This window comes from Otolemur garnettii, unplaced genomic scaffold (genome assembly GCF_000181295.1).
Source record: "Otolemur garnettii isolate 467f Iridium unplaced genomic scaffold, OtoGar3 scaffold00223, whole genome shotgun sequence".
NCBI lineage: Eukaryota > Metazoa > Chordata > Mammalia > Primates > Galagidae > Otolemur > Otolemur garnettii.
This window is the reverse complement of record NW_003852618.1, coordinates 846,276-866,930: the sequence shown is the minus strand read 5'-3', so window position 1 is coordinate 866,930 and position 20,655 is coordinate 846,276. Positions and strand designations below refer to the sequence as shown.

At 36.7% G+C, this 20,655-nt stretch overlaps 1 protein-coding gene and 1 non-coding gene across 3 annotated transcripts; one reads left to right on the top strand and one right to left on the bottom strand.

The window, feature by feature from the left end:
* Positions 1-1,441: 1,441 nt before the first annotated feature.
* On the bottom strand, positions 1,442-15,090 carry ZBED9 (zinc finger BED-type containing 9). Of its 2 annotated transcripts, none has more exons than XM_023508097.1 (4): positions 14,963-15,090; positions 8,467-8,608; positions 4,667-6,156; positions 1,442-3,630 (listed from the first exon to the last, which is right to left on the bottom strand). In XM_023508097.1, the coding sequence occupies exons 1-4, from the start codon at positions 15,047-15,049 to the stop codon at positions 1,714-1,716; spliced, it is 3,636 nt and encodes a 1,211-aa protein (XP_023363865.1). In that variant the 5' UTR covers positions 15,050-15,090; the 3' UTR covers positions 1,442-1,713. The 2 variants fall into 2 exon arrangements, with proteins under 2 accessions (XP_023363865.1, XP_003801892.1); XM_003801844.1 differs by lacking the exon at positions 14,963-15,090 and adding an exon at positions 13,751-14,837.
* A 1,844-nt stretch (positions 15,091-16,934) lies between these two features.
* Positions 16,935-17,006, top strand: TRNAQ-UUG. The gene has a single exon. It is a non-coding gene; the product is annotated as a tRNA-Gln (tRNA).
* Positions 17,007-20,655: the final 3,649 nt, after the last annotated feature.

Sequence of the window (20,655 nt, the reverse complement as noted above, 5' to 3'; positions counted from 1 at the left end):
CAAAACAAGCAAAAAATAGGAAGAGAAAAATCAATTATCTGCAAAATCACTAGCATCAAATTCATAGTAAGAATGTTAAGATATACAGTAAGATTTTATGAACTCAATAAAGATCTCAATAAAGCTGTTGCATTAAAAGAAGAATGAAAAGAATGTTCAGTAAGACAATGAAACAAACAGGAAAGGGAGGAAAGACAAATAGTCATTCCTCTTAAAGGGGTAAAACATTTAGTCTCCATGGCATTGAATCACTTACAGAAAAAATAGGCAGGCATCTAATTTAAGCATCTGAGAAGGCTTTGCACCAACTCAGATATCCAACACTTTATCTCAGAGAGAAAGTAAAGAAATTAGATCTCTTTTAAAATGTACTCTTAATTTCCTCAGTTTATTTTCTTTTAGATCACTTTAAGGATTTACAGAAATAAATATAAAATCGTGTTGCCTTTTAAAATTGAAAAATTGAAAACACAATACTTTATTCAATCAACAAAACAAATGGTAAAATAAAACATTTTTAAATCTCTTAGTTCCAAAATACGGTCAGATAGGAGAGAGGGCACATAAGTTGTGGGTAGGAGAAATTAACTACTATCTACTAAATCTACCTATAACTTCCAGGGGATTTTTTGGAAAAGCTATCTTTTTATTGAAACACACGGTAAAACTTAACCCAGCTGAGATTTTAGGACTAAATATGTACATATGTTCTACTTTAAAAGGTTTTTGGTAGCTTTAGAACTTTTTATCAAAAGGTTATTAGTAATATTTTGTATCACTAAATACTTTTCCTTTCTTCAACTTTGAATGTTATATTTCTTTGAAAACAAGCACTTTCTGTAAGTTACTAACCTGTCTAGGAAAAAACCATTATTTTCTTCAAGGATTCTGTGGTTTTACCCTAAAGAACCTGCCTTGTGCTAATATTATTTTTTTTCAGTCATTCTAAGTGAGTACACAGACACAAGAAAAGATATATGTAGCATTTTTCTGAATCACTTTTAAACAATAATAGAGGTGGTTAATTCTGCTTGAGATGCTTTTTCCCAGAGCACCTAAAAGGCAATCAGCTCAAGCAAGGTCTAAAAACCTTCTCACATAAACTCGTCCTTATAGCCCAATCTCCAACTCTTATGAAATCAGAATTTATTAACATGAATCCAAAGCTGTAACACCATTACAAGGTAAGTGTCACTCTCCATTTCACCCACTTACACAACAATGTCTAAGCATGCTTCTACCAAACTTAACATCAACATCCAATCTAACCACCCCAGATCAGCTTTACAAACTTATTATAATATCTTATTGACCTCACTGATTCCCTTCCATTTACTGACCTAGTCTGCATTTTAAACAAATCATTTCCTATCCTAAAGTTGTCCTACAATTTCTTAACATGCCAATAAAATACAAAAATAAAAAAAGACATACAAAATACAAGACCAAAATTTTTAATATTAGAATCAACATACGTAAGATTATGTTTAATAATATAACAATATCACAAGAAAAATAAAAGAACTATAAAAACTTTACACATTCTTCATTGAAAGTGTACATATAGGCAAATTAGAGAATTGTTATTTTACTCATAACTTTTCATACTTTATGTGATGAAACAGAAAGTTTAGAGTGTATAACAAATTTCTTCTGCTAAATGCCTATATGCATACTTTGAATGAACAACATATATATTAATATTTAAAATTTTTAATGTGATAAGTGAGCTTGCTTCTTGCTTGTCAATTTGTCCAATCTAGGTTGGATTGATGACAATGCCACTCTCAGGGGATAATGTATATTTAAACTGTTTCTATGTTTTGTTTTAATAACGCTTAATGTAGAGAACCCAGTCTCACAGAGGTATGTTGAGGGGAATAGAAGAAGAGATTTTAAAGCAATCTCTGAAAGCTCAGGATATTCATTTTTAACTTTTATCCAAAATGAAGGAAGTGATGCCGTATTTTCAAAATGTATTTTCAATCCTTCATCAGTAGCCAGCTTCAACAACTTATCCCGTAGAGTTACAGTTAAATTTAAATTATCTTTTGATGAAAGAAATGGATTTTGGATCCATGAATTTCCTATGCGCGGATCTTCTTTTGATGGAAAATAAAATTCAAAACATTCTAACAAATTGGTAAGATGTTCACTAATAACTTTTCGCAGATATACAATATCAAGATCAGTACCTACTTCATTGATAATTGTTGTTAAATTATGGAACATGTCATAACAATCTGTAGAAATTCTATTTTTCCAAACTTCTAACTTTTGTTTTTGTCCTTCAATCTTCCCCGCCATTGAAAAACATGTGGCATTCTTTCCTTGCATAGAAGCATTGAGATCATTAAAAATACTGAAGATATCAGACAAATAAGCAAGTCTGGCTGTCCAATTTACGTCTTTAAAAAGTTGGGACCAAACAGGTTTCTTGCCTTGCAGAAACACTAGGAGTTCGTTTCGTATTTCAAACATTCTGGACAGAACTTTTCCCTGTGATAACCACCGTATCTCAGCATGCAGTAACAATTGCTTATGATCAGCTTCCATATTATCACATAATAAAGAGAATAATCTTGAATTTAAGGCATTGGATTTTACGTAATTCACAATTTTTACTATGTCAGTAAGCACACTATTTAGGTCAGCTGACACTTTTTTCATAGCAAGACTTTCACGATGAATGAAGCAATGTGTTGTCTTACATTCTGGTGCAAGTTCCTTAATCTGGGTAACCACTTCAGAATGTTTTCCTGTCATTGACGCTGCACCATCAGAACATACCCCTACACAAAACTTAAATTCCAAACCACATTTGTTAACAATATAATTCTTCACAGCTTCATACAGTTCTGAGCTAGTTGTATTTGTAGGTAAAGAGGCTGAAAAAAAGAATTCTTCTTTTATATCATCATTGTGTTCAAACCTCACATAGACTAAAAGAATTATCATGTTAGCAATATCTCGGCATTCATCAAGTTGCAATGAAAAATACCTTGCTAACTTGATTTGTTCTATGAGTTGGTCTTCCATATCATTAGCCAGTTCCTGAATACGTCGAGCTATGGTGTCATTGGAAAGAGGTACTTGGGCTACCTTCTTTGCTGCAGATTCACCTAACATTTCCAAGCAAACTTCTTTGATGCAGTCTTTCACTAGTGTCTCAGCAATTGTGTAAGGTGTTTTAGACTTAGCAACTGGAAGTGCTACTTTATACGAAGCCCGCAAAGCACTAATGTTTATATGAGAAACGTTGAATACCTGTTTTGGTTGAATTTTTAATTCACTACTCTTTCTTTCAAAGAATTCTTTTGGTTGTGAACTTACTTCTTTATGTTTTGAATATAAATGTCGTTTAAGTTTTGATGGTTTCATTGCCTCATTAGCCAGTACATCTCCACAAATAATACACTGTGGTTTTAGTATTTCACCATCAATTACAGCTACAAAACCAAACTCAATATATGAAGGGTCATATTTCCGAGTAAAACTAGTATGAACTTTTTTGGCTTTCCTTTCATCAGGATGAATTCTACTATTACCATTTCTTTTATTACTACTGCTGTATTCAGAAAAGTTATGTCTTTTCTTGACGAAAAAGTCCAGTGAAGCTTGTTTCGTCATCTGCAAATTAAGATTAAAAACAATTAACACAATTTTTACTTCCCTCCTTTAGCTAATAATGTTAAATCACAAATTAAAAATTAGACTCAATTAAAAATGAAAGATTGCTTTAAAATTAAGTTATAAAAATAAATGCTTACATTTTCTTGGGATTATATACTTCGAGTTATTGCTGATAAACTAAGCATAAAATATCACACATTGTAATGTGAATCTATTGTATATGACTAGTGTGCAACTCTCACAACATGTGACTCATCTTGAGAGTTTAAAAACACCTAACTAGGTCTGTAAGATGAATCCATTACTTACATACTTGGATGTTGAAGCAATGTCAAATTGTTGGAAATGTTTCCAAATAATTTTATTAATTTTTATACTTAACTCATCATGGAATGGTAAAAATAAATTTCAAGCCAGCACTGGTCTGCATATTACACTTAGAGAACTGTTGGCCTAAACCATGTATAACCTCCATAGTTCAAAACATTATCCATTGCTGCACAAAGCCTAAGGATTTAAAATCTCTTTTGGTTTTATCTCATGCTTTCCATTTAAACACTAAAACTGAACCCTTTTCCAACACTAACACATATCTTCCCAACCAAATTTATCCCCCTCCAGACTCAACATGTCCTTTCTTGGCTTGCCTCATCACGCAAGCTCATACAATTGAAATGAAGTGATATTAATTTCATCTATTCCCAAATTTGTACTTCCTGTAAACATACCATCATATATACTATTTATCAACTCAGTCCCCTAAGAAATTACTGACATCAGAAAGGAGGAAAAGAGATACTATTCATCACTCTAGAACAATAAATAAGAAAGCATTCAAAGTTATAAATTCCAACTTAATAAAAGAGGGAGAGGCACAAAAAGTAATTAGCCTTTCTTTGGGAAAAATATATCCAAGGCAGTCAAAATATACTTTTATACACCTTGTTAAATAATTCTGATTCATCATGGTCACAGTAAAGCGTAATGAGGCCCTTCCTCTGCATTCATCTAGAGCAGATACTCAAACTCTTACCCAGTCTTCTACTTTATCTCTTGAAAAGGGCGTCTCTGATGGCTTTAACATTTTGGAAGGTTTAACAGGCAAGCTTCTTTGAATCTCATCATGTTTCCTTTTCATTGCACTGGTTTTGTAGCAAAGACTACAAGTTATCTGGTGAACACAGCCTTCAGTCTCATGTGGAGATGGCACTGCACATATTGTATGTACATTTCCATCACATGATATGCAACGATTAGCACCTGTGCATTCTTTTTCACAAACTACACAGGATAAAAATCTCAGTCTGCTCTCAAGAGGGTTTTTTCCAGCAACATTGGGAGGAACAAAAAGATTATCTTCAATATCACTACTATCTGTTCCTATCTCAAAGTTTTCTTCATACTGGGCTCTGAGAGTATTTTTGAACTCTTTTTCAGCCTGATCATTTTCTGTGTTCAGACTGGCAACAAGTTCTTCTGTTAATTGAGAGTGGGACAGACCCATTTTAGCTTCAGAGATAAATGTGCCTTCACAAGGAGTCTGTTGCATGCCTCTGTGATAAGGTTGGTTTTGGGTCATCTGAATGAACCACAAAAATTCAGCCCAGTGTGAAGAGTTGTTAGTTTGCATCCAAGAGAAAATCCTCTTCTTGATATCCTCATTAGTTTGTTCTGTAGAACTTTGGCTTTGGCAGGTCCGAGGCTTCCCATGGACAATTTTTAGTTCTGGCCAAATATTACTGAGTTCGCCGACAATCTGACTTGAAAATTCCCTTCCATTGTTTGATTGGAGGACACTAGGCACTCCAATAATTGTAAAAATATCTAAAAGAGCATGTGCAACTTCCTTAGGACTTTTAGATTTTAATGACCGCAAAAAACTTAATTTTGTATGAAGGTCTTGATAATGCATAATAAATTTGTACTCGCCATCAGGATTTAATTGCATGTCTATAAGATCTACTTGGCATCTTGAATTAACTTCCTTAATTGGTTTTGATGTTAGAACTTTCTTGAGTTTTGAATTTTTCTGTTGGCATGGCTTACAGAGTGTCAGGTATAGCATTATAACTTCTTTTGTGATGTTCTTGTATTTTGCTTGTAGCTCTTTTTCCATGCGGGTACGTCCACCATGTCCAATGCTGAGATGTGTATCATGTAGAATGTCAAATAAGTCCTCACTGTGTAAGTAATACCGTATTTTATCTGTTTCCCCATTTATAGCCTCAATCAGTTTCTCATTTCCTTGCACAAGGATCACATCAAATCTAGCCAAGCGACGGTAGTCAACTGATTCCTTTTTTGCCTTAGCTTTGGCCTCTTTCACTTCCCTTATCAACTGACAGTACTTTGCTTTAGAAAATATCTTAGTATTATTACTTTTATTTTCCAATAACACTGCTAAGCTTCTGAAGAACTTTTCTCTCATGTTTTCTGGTTCAATTTCTGCTTCATTAGTATCTAAGCTACTGAGATTATCATCACCCATGCTCCGAGACATCATGGAAAGCCACAAAAATGACCCTAAAATATTAAAGAAAGATCAATTAGGTATTTAGAAATATAGTTTAAAATACATACATTCCACAAGTAATCAGCAGAGCTTAGGGTAGAAGGAGCTATGGATATAAAAGGAGGATACCATTTTGTTCCAACCTTGCTGGAACAAACAGAGGGTGAATAAAGAACTCCAACCAGGAACAAAATGTTCTGATATAATAAAAAGTAGAAAGCTAGGCTTGGTGCCTATAGCGCAGTGGTTATGGTACCAGCCACATGCACCAAAGCTGGCGGGTTCAAGCCTGGCCTGGACCTGCTAGCCAACAATGACAACAATGGCAACAAAAAAATAGCGGATGCCTATAGTCCCAGCTACTTGGGAGGCTGAGGCAAGAGAATCATTTAAGCCCAAGAGTTTGAGGTTGCTGTGAACTATGATGCTATGGCACTCTACTAAGGGTGACATAGTGAGACTCTGTCTCAAAAAAAAAAAAAAAAAAAAAGGAGAAAGCTAGGAGCAGTATGCAGGTTTAACCTCACAGCACTATTTGACCTAAAACAGGATGCAAATTAATGTTTGTATTTATCAATTACACAAGCACATTGTTGTGGCTATAGAAGCCTCAGCAATACAAAAATAGATTTTTTTTTAAATCTTCAGAATACACCACTTTTTCTGTTTTATTTAGTCAGGTTAGCTGATATATCAACATTTTGGGCTTACATTTCAACAAATTATTTTTATCAGTTCCCTTTTGGGGCCTGTGAAACTACAAACTCAATGCAAATATCTTCATTACTAATTTTAATAATGTAAGAGTAGTGGATGAGTCTAGTGAAAAATCTCTGACTTAGCATATTTAATATGTTTAAAATAGTCATAATAACAGAAACTTCAAACTCAGCTTACTAAGCCTTAAGGAAACATTTAAAAAAGTCAAATTAACATGTCATTTCCAAACAGCCTAATAGCTGCTTGGAAAAAATACTTTCTCTCAAGTCAATACTGTTTATACTAGCAATTTGCATACCAAAACTAAACTAGTGAATTTAAATCATCCCAAATATTCATAATTTCCAAACTATATTAAAATTAATAACATGGTTACTGTTTTGGCTTCACTTAACTCTCAACTACAATAAGATCTCCTTAATCATTAAATTTAAAGTCACAATGACTTCTCCTTTTCTGAAAAATATAATCTATTCATAACACAAGTTATTAGCACTTTCTTCTTTGTTTCATAAGTAGATCTAATAAGATTGTGAGTTTCTAAAAAATCATATACTCTCTTCTCCAGTATCTTTCCTGTTATCTAACATATTCCTACATTCAAAAGTATGCAATACAAATTTGTTGATTAATAAAATGACAATACTCATGGTAAGTTCTACCTCAAAATGTGACTGAACAATTTCTTTCCATGCTGATCCATTTTATGCTATACTATGGAGCTGAATGCAGCAAAGGAAAGTAAACAGGGATGAATTTGGAAAAGGAATGTAGGGGAATGTAAATGAGAACCAGAAGAATATGAACCCCAGCAGGAAGTAAGCAGATGCAATATTAGTTAAGTCTAGAATGAGCAGAAAATAGGAAATTCAATGCTATAAGAGGAGAAAAACATTATATTCATTACACTTACCACTCTTTTGGAAAAGACAGGTTCTCCAGAACCAAGCAAGCCTGTGCTTCCACCTCCATTATACATTACAACATTAACAGACCTTAGAATTCTAAGAAACATAGACTTCAGAAATTCCACATTCTTTGGTAGTATTTCTAAATAGTATTCCCAAGTCTTACATAGCCATTATGTGACAAAAATTGGAGGCAGAGGCTATGGTAATGAGACCTATTCTCAGGGTGAAGGTTTGGAAAACAATATTTCAGGCAAATGAAAATTAGAAGGAGGGGCCACAGTTTTATTTGCAGACACAGTGGATTTAAAGCAACAAAAATAAAAAGAGACAAAGATGGACACTAGACGATGATTAAGGGAACAATACAACAAAAAGACATTCTAAGTAATGGGGCCTATAACTAAACTGATAAGTGCTCAATATTTACATATAGAGGCATCCCTGATTTACCCACATTTACTCATTAACTTCATTGCAAAGTATTCATGGGAAATACTGTGTTCAACTAATTTTGGCATGACTACTTGGCTGTTTAATCTAGCTCCTTTAATAACATTAGGCTATACTGGTTGACTGTTCTTTCAGCTATATTCACTAGAAGCTGAAATGGAATGGGGTTTGATGACTTTACAAAGATTAGACCCCTCCTCCCAAGTCTAACCCTTTTACCCAGAACTAAATTATTCTCACCGTTATCCTGAAGTGAGTGTGGCTCAGGAGATTCACATTCCATTCTGTCTTCCATAGACTGGAGCTGGGCACCTAAGGATTCCTTTGCAGAATCTGTCATTTCTTCCATAGGAAATTCCTGCCCATACATGCTTTGTGGGACCTGGAGAGAAATAGGTATGTTTGGTAATCAATGTAAATAATTATGATATGTCATAGCTAAAACTCAAAATATGTTTCCTTTAAAATAGAATGTAAGAATAATAAGAAAAATCAGTCTTCATTGAATTCTTAAAAGGAATGAAAAATGGAATAAGAAATGAAAAATGTTAGGACTAATAAATCCAGAAACTGATTGTCTCTATTGGACAGGAGTTGCTATTTGTCCTTTTGATTTCTGTTTTTAGAAATAACAATGAAAATACATTAAAACTATTTCTCCTAAATTGTGATAATTGAAAGAAAACTGTAAGTTTCAGTATGGTTAAGAAAGCAAATATTTGGGGGATGATTGAAGGGGGTGATACAAATTACCTGATCAAGACCAATGAGCTGTTTAACCCAGCAAGGCACTTGACAGTTGTTTCAGATCAAATGTGGAAAACATTAGCCCAGTGTGTTATAGATGGGGGAAAAATAAAAAGCCAACCAGGTTAGATAACTGTGTTGGGTGGAAAAGAAAATATTATCCTCTCCTTACATTAATCATACAGTGTATGATTTATAATTTCCCTATCGTCCCCAAAATATATTTCATGGGTTAAAAAAAAAATTAAGATCCAATCAGTGCTTATGGTTTTTATTTATTTATTTATTGAGACAGAATCTCAATAGAGTCACCCTCAGTAGAGTGCCATAACATCACAGCTCACAGCAACTTCAAACCCTTGGGGTTAAGCCATTCTCTTGCCTCAGCCTCCCAAGTAGCTAGGACTACAGGTGCTTACCACAATGCCCGGCTATTTTTTGCTGTTGTTGTATGTAGTTGTCATTGTTGTTTGGCAGGCCTACACCAGGTTCGAACCTGCCAGCCCCAGTGCATGTGGCCAGTGCTCTAGCTGCTGAGCTACAGACACCGAGCCTATGCATGGTTTTTAGTTATATCTCTTTTGCTCCTTTTAATCTAAAGCCCTGCCTTATAAAAATGATATTAAGGGCCAGATGCGGTGGCTCAGGCCTGTAATCCTAGCACTCTGTGAGGCCAAGGCAGATTGCTTGAGCTCATGAGTTTGAGACCAGCCTGATCAAGAGCCAGTCCTCATCTCTAAAAAAATAGCCAGGCATTGTGATGGCACCTTTAGTCCCAGCTACTTGGAAGGCTGAGGCAAGAGGATCACTTGAACTCAAGTGTTTGAGGTTGCTGTGAGCTATGACACCATAGCACTCTACCAAGGGTGACAAGTGAGACTCTGTCTCGAAAAGTAAATAAATTAAAATAAAATGACATTAAATTGTGAAGAGTCAGAGTCAGTTGTCTTATAGAATATCCCACATTAGGCATTTGCATGATTGTTCTTCACAAGTAGATTCTAGTTAGACATTTTTTAAAGAATATATGTGATGTATACTCTTTGTGTCACATTACAAAGCATATTCTGTCTGGTTATTTCATTGTTGTTAATGCTAAATTTGATTATTTGTTTATGGTAGTGACCACTATAGCCACTCAGAACACTTTTGTCCTACTGCAATTAATAAGTGAGCTATTGAATAATGGTTTTGAACAATGTAAATATCCTATTTCCCAATGGTTTTAGCATTCGTGATCTTGTCTGAATCCATTTTTATACTAGAGGTTACAAAATGGGGACTTCTTATTTCTGTAATTCCATCTACATTTATAAGCAGCAATTTTCAGTAAAGAGTTTTCTGTCCCTCTTCTTTTATATGTCTGGGAGTTTTCTTATTGCTATAGACGTAATTTATAATCCAATCCACTTTGACATGTAAACTATCTCAAATTTGGGCAGTGGGAGCCCCTTTGACCTGGCTCCTTTGGACATGACCCCACTAGACATTTTAGCATATACAGAAATAAACAATTCAAGGTCAACATTGTATTTTCTCTATCCTAGACCTGGTTTCAAATATTTTTTTTTCCCAAGAAGTCCTGGTTCATTTTAGAGGGCAACAATATTTAGTAACAAAGACTGGGTGGTAGGTAGGCTCATTGTTAACAAGGTTATCATGATCTCAGGTCCTTTCACAGACAGAACTGGTAAATATATTTTCTAAACTATCATGAATTTTATTCAATTTCACCACCTGTTTCCTCACTTTTCCACATTCCATATTTGTGTCTCCTCCCACAAAGAAAAAAGTTCAAAACAATGTCAGGATATTTATTCATTGACTTTACCATAAACAAAATAGTTTTAGAATTAGAACACTTCGTCCTGTAGCATACTTCTAATAACATACATGCTAAGTAAAATTCAGTTTGCCTTTGCAGATTTATATATCCATCCATAGACAGAATGTCACCAAGAGTATAGTCAGAATACCATATTCAAGTCACCTGAAATCTTTTTTGTTATTATGTTATTAATTTGATATACAATTGGGTTTATTTGTTCCTACTTGCATTTAATCATTTTGAATTAAATGATTAAACTTAAACCATTTACATGGTATCAAAAAATCAAAATATAGGGCAGCACCTGTAGCTCAAAGGAGTAGGGCACCAGCCCCATATGCTGGAGGTGATAGGGTCAAATCCAGCCCCCGCTAAAAACTGCAAAAAAAAAAAAAAAAAAAAAAATCAAAATATATATTCAGAGAAGTCTTCCTCAAACTACTCTCGCACACTACCATAAGAAACTGTTTTTTTCAATTGCTGCTTTACTTTGCTTACTTTTGTAAAAATAACTAAAAATAATACATATACATATATACACATGTGCATTATATGTGTATTCACTTAGTGTGTGCATACATTATATTGCATACAAATTGAATACAAGGGTTTTTGTATATATTTTTTTCTTCATATTATATATACTAGGTCACACTTTCCTTTGTTCACTTAATATAAAAATATTACCTAGAAATCAGTTCACAGATATCTAGATATCTTCCTTTTTTTTTTTAAACAGGGTCTCACTGTGTTGCCAGGCCAGAATAAAGTGGCATCATCACAGCTCACTGCAACCTCAAACTCCTGGGCTCAAGCAATCCTCCTGCTTCACTCTCCCAGGTAGCTGAGACTACTAGCATATACCACTGTGCCTAGCTAATGTTTTTATTTTCTGTAGAGACAGGATCATCACACTGTCCAGGCTGGTCTTAAACTCCTGGCCTCAAGTGATCCTCCTGCCTCAGCATTCTAAGTTGCAAGGATTACAGGGGTAAGCCACTATGCCTAGCCCTTCATTCTTTATGTTTGTATAGGACTCTATTATAGTGGTGTACTATAGTTTATTCAATCACTCTTATATGGATAGATATAAAGGTTGTATATATTTTGCTTTTATAAAAGCTGCAATGAGAAACTATGTCTATGTTGTTTCTTATTTGTAGATATAAATTTTCAAAGTAAATTCCCAAAAGTGACATTGCTGAGTCAAAGGGTAAATTCAGAAATAGGTTTGTTAGATGGTGCCCAAATTCTCTGTGTAGGAATTGAACCAGTTTGTACTCCACCAGTAATATATGAGAGGACCTATTTTCTCAGGCCAACAGACTGTGTTGTCAAGCTTTTGAATTTTTGCCAATCTGTTAAGTGATAAACGGTTCCTCAGTATAGTTTTTATTTTGCTTTTATTATTTTGTCAGCTTTTTTAAGATCTCCATATAATTATTGCTAAGGATTCCTCTTTAATTTTGAGAAAGGTTGCCCTGATTGCTTGTTTGGTGTTCAGCCCACACACTTAACAAATGTCCCATTCCTTCCATTTCTTTACACCTTGTTCTGTAAGATTTTGTAGCAGTGGCAGTTGTTCTAGCTAGATAACTTTCTTTTATTTCCCCAGCATTGTTTCTAATCATACACAACATTGACTTCTTTATGCTGGTTGTACAACCAATGTAAGAGGTTCTTCCATTTCTTCAAAATACTTGATAATTTTGAGCTTTTCTTCACGTGTTAAAGCTTTTCTTCTTTTACAATCACTAGCAGAAATTTTATCACCAGGACACTTCTGTGGCACTTGAAAACCTCTTTGCTTGCTCATTTCTGGAATACAAAAAGTTTAGCAAAAAATGCAGAAAGGTGCATTTGAATACACAGACTGCTGTCAAGAGAGGCAGAGGAAGGATGTGGGGCAAATGGGCATTGTGTATAGTATAGTCTGTATTTGTGACTTACTGCATTCAGCTATAATCAAATACTTTGAATTCAGCTGCTCCTATTTAGTGGCCTAAAATATTAACTTGCTGGGAAAATTCATGCATAAGCCAGCACAATTTTGGCATTATACTGACTCTTTTCCAGCTTACTGATCTCATATTAAAAGATTCTGCATTTCAGAAACATGTTTTAACAGATCACACTGTATATAAAGTATTCATATTCAAAAAGAGTTCAGATAAATGTATGGAGAGTATCACTATGTAAACCATAAAGGTGTCTAGCAATATCCCCATAATGTTCTAAAATTACTGTCATAGAAGGTAAATACACTGTCTTAAAGATAACTCTAGTGTAAAGGCAAAAGATGTCTAAAATTATTCTAAAAAGAGAGTACTGGGCTCCAAACACTTTATATACTAACAACTGTAGGCACTGAAAAGAACTAAGGAAATTATGCCATTATCTCATTGTACAGATGAAGATAATAAAGCCCTAGAGGTGTGATATGCCCAAGGTTACACAGCTAATTAGTGTAACAAAGCCTATCATAGAACCCAGCCAGATCTTATGATTTAGTGTTTCCTGATAAATTCCACTAAATTAGTATACTTCTCCATTTGTCACTCCTAGCAAGTATTCCATCTTTTCTTACACTAATTTATTTTCATATAGGAAAAAGTAGTGGGCACCTTAAGAACAGATATCTACACAAGACATTAGTAATATTTTGTACAATTTTATCTGCTACTGCATATTTCTTTAATCTCATAGTTACTAAATATATTTTCTGCTGGTAAAGAATAGATCAAAGTTTTCCATTTGTTTAAATCCTTTACTTATTTGGATTAGCTAACCCACAGAGATTGTTACCTCCTAAGCATGAATCTATTCATCTACAGTATAATGTCTCAAACCAGAGAGTTTGCAGTCACCAGTATGAAATTACTCCCACTTACTCCATTCTGGACCCAGTACCCAAGTTCTCCAGAGAAGATGGCATCTCCAATTTCTCACCTGCTGTCTAGGGTCATCAAGCTCCCTCTCCAAATCTTCTAGCACAGTCACCGCCTCTTCGCCACTCCCAGGATTCTGATCCCGCACCCAAGCTTGGAGCTCCTCAGGCAGGATAGTCAAGAACTGCTCCAGCACCAACAATTCCAGGATCTGCTCCTTGGTATGTATCTCTGGGCTCAGCCACTGACAGCAAAGTTCCCGCAATTGACTCAGAGCCTCTCTGGGACCAGGTGTCTCCTGATAGCAAAACTGCCTAAAGCGCTGACGAGAGAGTTCCCTGGTATAAGACAAATTTCTAGGTAGGCAGGATTCCTGATCCCACGTATGGTCTTCTTCTTTAACCTTTACTTTGATAATTTCTCCTTCTGACAACTGGTCAGCCAAGGCCGGATGAACTCTAGAAGCTGCCTCCATTCTGAGCTTAGGCCAGAAAAGGGTCTCTTCAGTTGAGGTCTAAACAGATGGGTGTTCTATTTGAGCTCTTTTTCTTTCTTTCTTTTTTTTTTTTCTGTCCTAGGTCAGGAAAGTTTTCGGTATTAGAGAACACTGTTAACACAGGACAACAACAGAAGCAGTTTTAAAAGACTTGTTTACTTAACAACATAGGGCAGTTACTCGAACAATTCCACTGAAAGTGAAGCCAGCCTCTGACAAAACCATAGATAGTGAGCACAGAAAACTGTGCTATTTATTACAACTGCAGGGCTGCAAAATGAGCAGCAGGATGCTTGGAAGACTGAAAAAATTAGATTATCAAAGCACTTCGGCCCTAAATAAAGCCTGGGTATACATACGCGCCCAGGCAAGGAGGAAGGGTCGCCCCGAAGATCGGAGCTCCCAGCAGCCTGGGCGGGGTCGGCAACCAAGAGGGGTTCCTCAAACACCACGAACTGCCAGAAGAGAAGGCTCGATCGTTGCCGCACACACGCTCCCTTCTCTTAACCACAGTATTCACCTCTGAGGAAGTCAGACTCCCTCGGACACAGACTAATGAACCGACAAAACGTTCCTGGGCAGAGGATACACCTCCACAACCACGACCGCCGCTGGGCGGCCAGGTTCCGGCCGGGCCCAGCCAGCAGTGCTCACTTCCGGTCCACTCTAGGATTCCAGGTGGTGCAGCATTCTCAGTGGTTGTAGTGGGACGTACAGTACCGGTAATAGTGGGTAGACAACTAGTCTTTACTACAGACAGCTAATTCCGGACTTAACCACGTTATCTGGCGTCTCGGTGAAAAAAGTTTCACGGCGTGAACGGTGCTGGTTTGAGAAGTTGCTGCTCTGTTTTCCCGTCACCATGATAAACCACTGTTTGGCGCTCAGACCCGGGTGTTCAACGCGGCAACCTGAAACAAAACGTACCAGAGCATCGCTAATTCGAAAACCAAATCGGTGATTCTGTATCCTCCTCCCTTGCCTTTTCTCGTTAATTTCGGGCCACTCACCTCTTTCCCAGCTACTGTAAGTAAAATTTGAAAAAGAACTGTAAAATCTAGTCCATTTTTCCATTTTAAGGGTGGGAAAACCAAGACCCATTGGGAAAGAAGTTGACCCCTAGTGAGTAGCAGTAACCAGTTCAGCTATTTCTGGCACTGTGAGCTGTGACTAAACAATTGTGGTAAACTGGTCCTAGAAAACGAACAAAATTTGGACAGGTGTTCAGAGCCTACAGAATCGTTTGAGTGAAGTAACCAGAAATTTCCCACCTGGCTCACTCTCCTTCAAGCAGCAACCAGATTCCGCCATAGGTCTGGGAGTGAATCCTCTTACGTGCCAGCCTTAGATTCCTAACCCCTCTTCACCCCAGCCTGCCTCTACCAATGGTTCTCAACCTGTGAGTTGCGACCCCTGTGTTGCATTGGTAACAACGGGGCAATTAGGAAGCTTGAGAACCACTGCGAGTCTAGACCTTAGAAGTGCTCAATAAACAACAGATGCTGGAAGAAAATTTGTTGAATTGTTGAATGGCTTCGCTTCCCCATACGCTAATTCTGCTTTGGTCTCTGTATTAATTACTCACATTTTGGCATAACATTTCTTTTGGAAATCTTTAAATAAAAAATGTATTACCCTTGGAGTCCATGGTCTTGAGTGAATCTCTAAACCAAATGAAATTGTATATAAAATTGTTTGTGTGCCCAAGTCATCAGGTCCCCAGAGAACCTAGATGGAACCTCCGCATTCATTTTCCTAGCCATGATGGATGTGTTGCACTTACCTTCAGTGTTTGCCTCCAAAAGCTGTTGGTCCTTTGCAGTCAGGGATTCCAATGACTCCTTTCACATTCTGCAAGGCTATACTAAGGCATGCTCAGCACAGTAGGCTGTCAATATGGAGTGAGCATGACTAAGTCCTCTACTGAAGGTCATTAACGTTTTGAAGATTTACATTTTTAATGACTAAGGTGATACACGCTTGTTTAAAAAAGCCAAATATTACAAAAGTGAACATAACAAGTGAAAAGTTCCTTGATGCCAATTCCATTTCTCTGAAACATTTCATGCCAAGAGTTTGGTGGCCAACCTATTTAAAAATGTATATGTAAACTCACAAACCGTAACTTATTATAACATATGAAAATCAAATCATGTTAGATTTTACAATGCTGGGTTTTGGTCAAGCCAACATGCCAGTACCTACTTCTATCCCATTTTTTTAGTGGCTGTATGTTATTTCAATTAAATAAACTGGCATATTTCCAAATTTGCTATTGTAAAATTTTGCAATGAACATTCTTAGACGTGTATTTTGATTTTTAAATATTTTCTAGAAGGCTTTTTGGAAAAAATGTTGCCGAGGTAGAGATTAATTTGGTAGATGTTGCCAAAAGATCTGTACCCCAAAGGGATGTATGCTCTGATATATCATGTAAACCTTAGAGTGTCTGCATCTAATTTTGTCTTGATGTCTATTCTTTATACTAAAGAGGGCCTCCTAAATTACGTAAACTTCAGGTTTCACAAAATCTGAATCCACTCATAAACTAATTTATGCTCCCAACAGAGACGCAAAAGAGTGCTCCCCGAAATATGTCTTGCCCATTGCCCCTTCTGCAGTAACAGAGTATCAGCTTTTCCTATCGGCATAGCCTTGCTAAAACTCGTCCAGATTGAAACTACAACAAACTTTATTAGCGAGGAGATACTTAACCGCAACTATTGATATATAGTTATAATCTGTGGTTGGTCCTATGGTGTAATGGTTAGCACTCTGGACTTTGAATCCAGCGATCCGAATTCGAATCTCCGTGGGACCTTCCGATTAAGAATCTTTTAGGCATTCTGAATTTGGAAAAACTCGTTTCTCTGATTACTACGGAATTATCTTCTGGGAACACCTATGTGGCAGTACAACCAGAACACTTTCTTCTAGTTTACAAGGCACTCCACGTTCAAGAGCTTGAGGACAAACTAGCTCCTACCGACTTCACGAACTTCTGAGGGAGGAGCGGAAAAGCTCCTATTGTAGCAACGTGGAAACCTAATTACTGTGCTGGAGACAAACACCTCCTAGGTGTGAAGCCCTCTTCCCCATCCTGTCGACTCCTAAGCCCAAACCTACCTAAATACCACTCGCGGAGTTGCTGAGCCTCGGTCCTGGGCGTGCTTTCTTTTGCTGTCTCTTTTACGTCTGAAGGTTACTTGTCACCCTTTCTTTTATTATTATTATTATTATTATTTATTCTTCTATTATTATTATTATTTTGCAGTTTTGGGCTGGGGCTGGGTTTGAACCCGTTACCTCCGGCATATGGGGCCAGCGCCCTACCCCTTTGAGCCACAGGCGCCGCCCTCTCACCCTTTCTTTTCATCCGCATCTGGCTGAGACAATTTACCCCTGTCTGACTTATCTCATTCTTTCTTATTCTCATTCTCACCACTCACCTCAACTGCAACCGCGGAGAGCACGTGTCCCTGGCGTCCAAGGTGTCCCGCCCCGGGTAAGAGAGAAACACTCACTTCCCAAGGCGACTCTGGCCAAGCCGTGCCGACGCGCGCTCTCCCAGTACCCGACTACACTTGATGAAGGGGAAGAATTCTGCAATCCTTGTGGGTGGGGGTGTTGGTAGGATTAGAACGCCCCCTGCCTGCATCATTTCCGACATTGAGTCTCTTCAGCACATAACTCGAGGGCGATAGGGAGCCAACCTCTGACCGTGTCCTTCCCAGAAACTGCCAAACGCTGCAGCGGAAGCACTGGGGAAAGTTCGCCCTAGTGGAGTCTCAGGGGCAAGAAATGTCTCTCTACCCCAACCTGCTCCTCCATCAACCTCGACTCTCAGCGCACAGACCAAGAAAGAGTTAGAGATACAGCTGATCAAACCTGGAAGGACCGGGAAATCCCAGATACACATTTAGCTTTCTCCGAATGGAGAAATGTGGGCCAGGAGGATGCAAGGTTTTTCCAGGACAGGATCTAAGTTAGGAAGAAACAAGTAGCCGGGTTTTAGACAAATTAATGTATTCTGAATCGTAGGAGGCAGCCTTTAAATGTAGTGATTTATTTTCAGATTTCTTCTTACTTTGACATTTTTATTTCCTCATACTTAAAAAAGCAAGTCGAGTCCTACTTTCGAGAAGTAGAGAAACCCATTAAACTGTAAATATTTCATTAGCTCATATTATGAATGACCAACGGTTGCACAGAAAATCTGTTAACAACTTAAGTTTACAAAGTTTGCAACAGTATTCTTTTGGCTCCCGCTGTGGGCACTTAGCTGTACATCCATACGGTCTATGATGATGCTAACTGCAGAGGGGAATAACGCTTTCTTCTAATGGTGTTGCTCCAGCAGTTGTGGACCCGACTTCTGTCCATTTTGTTGATGTTACTCAAAGTATTCTCCCCTTTTCTGAATGGCCTGACAGCCTCTCCTACCTGTGTAGGTTGCTTATTACGCTAGTCACTCTTTTAGTCACCACCATATCCAGCCTGTGGTTCTTTCACAGCACTGATATCCTACCCCAAACAAAACTGATTTTTCAAATAGACCCTAGAGTCCCAACCAACCTCTTCAAACTTTATGAAATAAGAGTAACAGGAGGAGGATCATTTCTTCTCAAATAGTGATCGAGAATTTAATGCTGCAATAATTATGATCACATACATCATGAAGCACCCATTTATCCTAGCTCAAATCCAGTAACTCAGACTCTATTCTAAGCCTTCAAATTAAGGTAATGAAAAGATCAGATTGGAGATGGTGCGTGCACCCAAGTGACCTAGTACTGAAGAGAAGGCCCAGAGGCAGCTGCTATGGGCAGGCAGTACCAGGCACAGCCACTGGGAGAGACTGGGAATGCATATGTGGACACTTCCTTTGTGCCTGACATGTTCTGTGGGTCTCCTCTTCCTTTAGGAAGCTGAAGGAATCCCTGTGAATGTTTACAAGGAGTCCATCCTTAATTGAACTTGAGTTAGGCTCCTTTGAGTCTTTTTCTTGACCAGGTCCTATGCTTGGCTTGTGTAGCCCAGTTTTAGCAAAGAATCCAGTTGAGTCTAGTTTTAGCAAGAGTTGTGCTATGCCAGTTTATGAATAATTGCCCACCCTCAATATCTAGTAATTTTCCATCTAATGACTTAGTAATTTTTCTTAGTAATTTTCCATCTAATGACTCCCTTACTCTATTAACTGTTAAGCTGCAGCTGTCCCTATTGTCCTTGGGTTTGAGTTTAATCTCTCTCCTATTGCAGTAGTCTTGAATAAAGACATCCTTGCCTGTTTGACTCCATTTGTATAGCTTTTCTCTGACAATTCCCCCAAAGAATATATAGGCATGGCCTGGGAAAACTTTTTTTCAAAGGAAAGGTCCAGCTAAGGAAGACAATCAGCTGCCTAGAGAAGAAGTGTCCATAATAGAGGACTGAGCATATTAATGGTAGCTGATTTCTTGCGAAAATGAAAACAAACTTCAAAATCCATCTAGAGCAATAAATGTGATATATAATATTAACAAAATGAAAGGTATAAACCCATATAATCATCTAAGTAGATGAAGAAAGAGCATTTGACAAAATCCTACACCCTCATATGATAAAAACTCTCAACAGATTATTTTAAAGGAACATACTTCAACCTAGTAAAGGTCATGTATGACAAACTCAGAGCTTATATTATACCCAAAGGTGAAAATTTTAAAACTTTCCCCCTAAAATCAGAAATAAGATTAAACTTTCCTATTCCTACTTTTCCTACTCTCTTTTCAACATGGTACTGGAAGCTATAGCAATGAGGCAAGAGAAAGAAATAAAGGGCATCCTAAAAGGAAAGAAAGAAGTGAAATTGTATCTATTTGTTGGCAGTATGATTTCATATATAGAAAATCCAAAATACTCCATTAAAAAACTGTTAGTACTGATAAATTCAGTAAAGTTTCAAGATACAAAACCAACATAAAAATCATTAGCATTTCTATATAAAAAATAATGAATTATTTCAACAGGAAATTAAGAAAAGAATCTTATTTATAATAAAATAAAATACTTCGCTGTAAATTTAACCAAGGAAAAAAAGACCTGTGCATGTACCAGAAAACACTGATGAAAGAAAATGAAGAAAACACAGGTAAATGGAATAATATTCCATGCTCATGGAGAATAAGAATTAGTATTGTTAAACTATCCGTATTACCCAAAGAAATCTACAGATTCAATTCAATACAATCCCTATTAATATTCCAATGTCATTTTTCACACAAATAGGGGGGAAAGGTCTTAGATTTGTATGAAAGACCTCGAATAACCAAACCAATCTTAAGCAAAATGAACAAAGCTGAAGGCATCATACTCTTTGATTTCAAAATATATTATAAAAATTATAAATATATTTATAATATATACATTGATAAATAAAAATATATTTATTTATAAATTTTATTTATAATTTTATTTCCCTGGATGAGATA

Bases quoted from the DNA above. Each gene is read 5' to 3' on its own strand.
- ZBED9 (XM_003801844.1), bottom strand. From the start codon at position 14,164: ATGGAGGCAGCTTCTAGAGTTCATCCGGCCTTGGCTGACCAGTTGTCA. The intron at 8,609-13,750 runs GTGAGAAATTGG...ATTTCTCTCCAG, and splicing joins TTGATGACCCTAGACAGCAG to GTCCCACAAAGCATGTATGG. The intron at 3,631-4,666 runs GTAAGAGTTTGA...CTTAATTTGCAG, and splicing joins GAGATAAAGTAGAAGACTGG to ATGACGAAACAAGCTTCACT.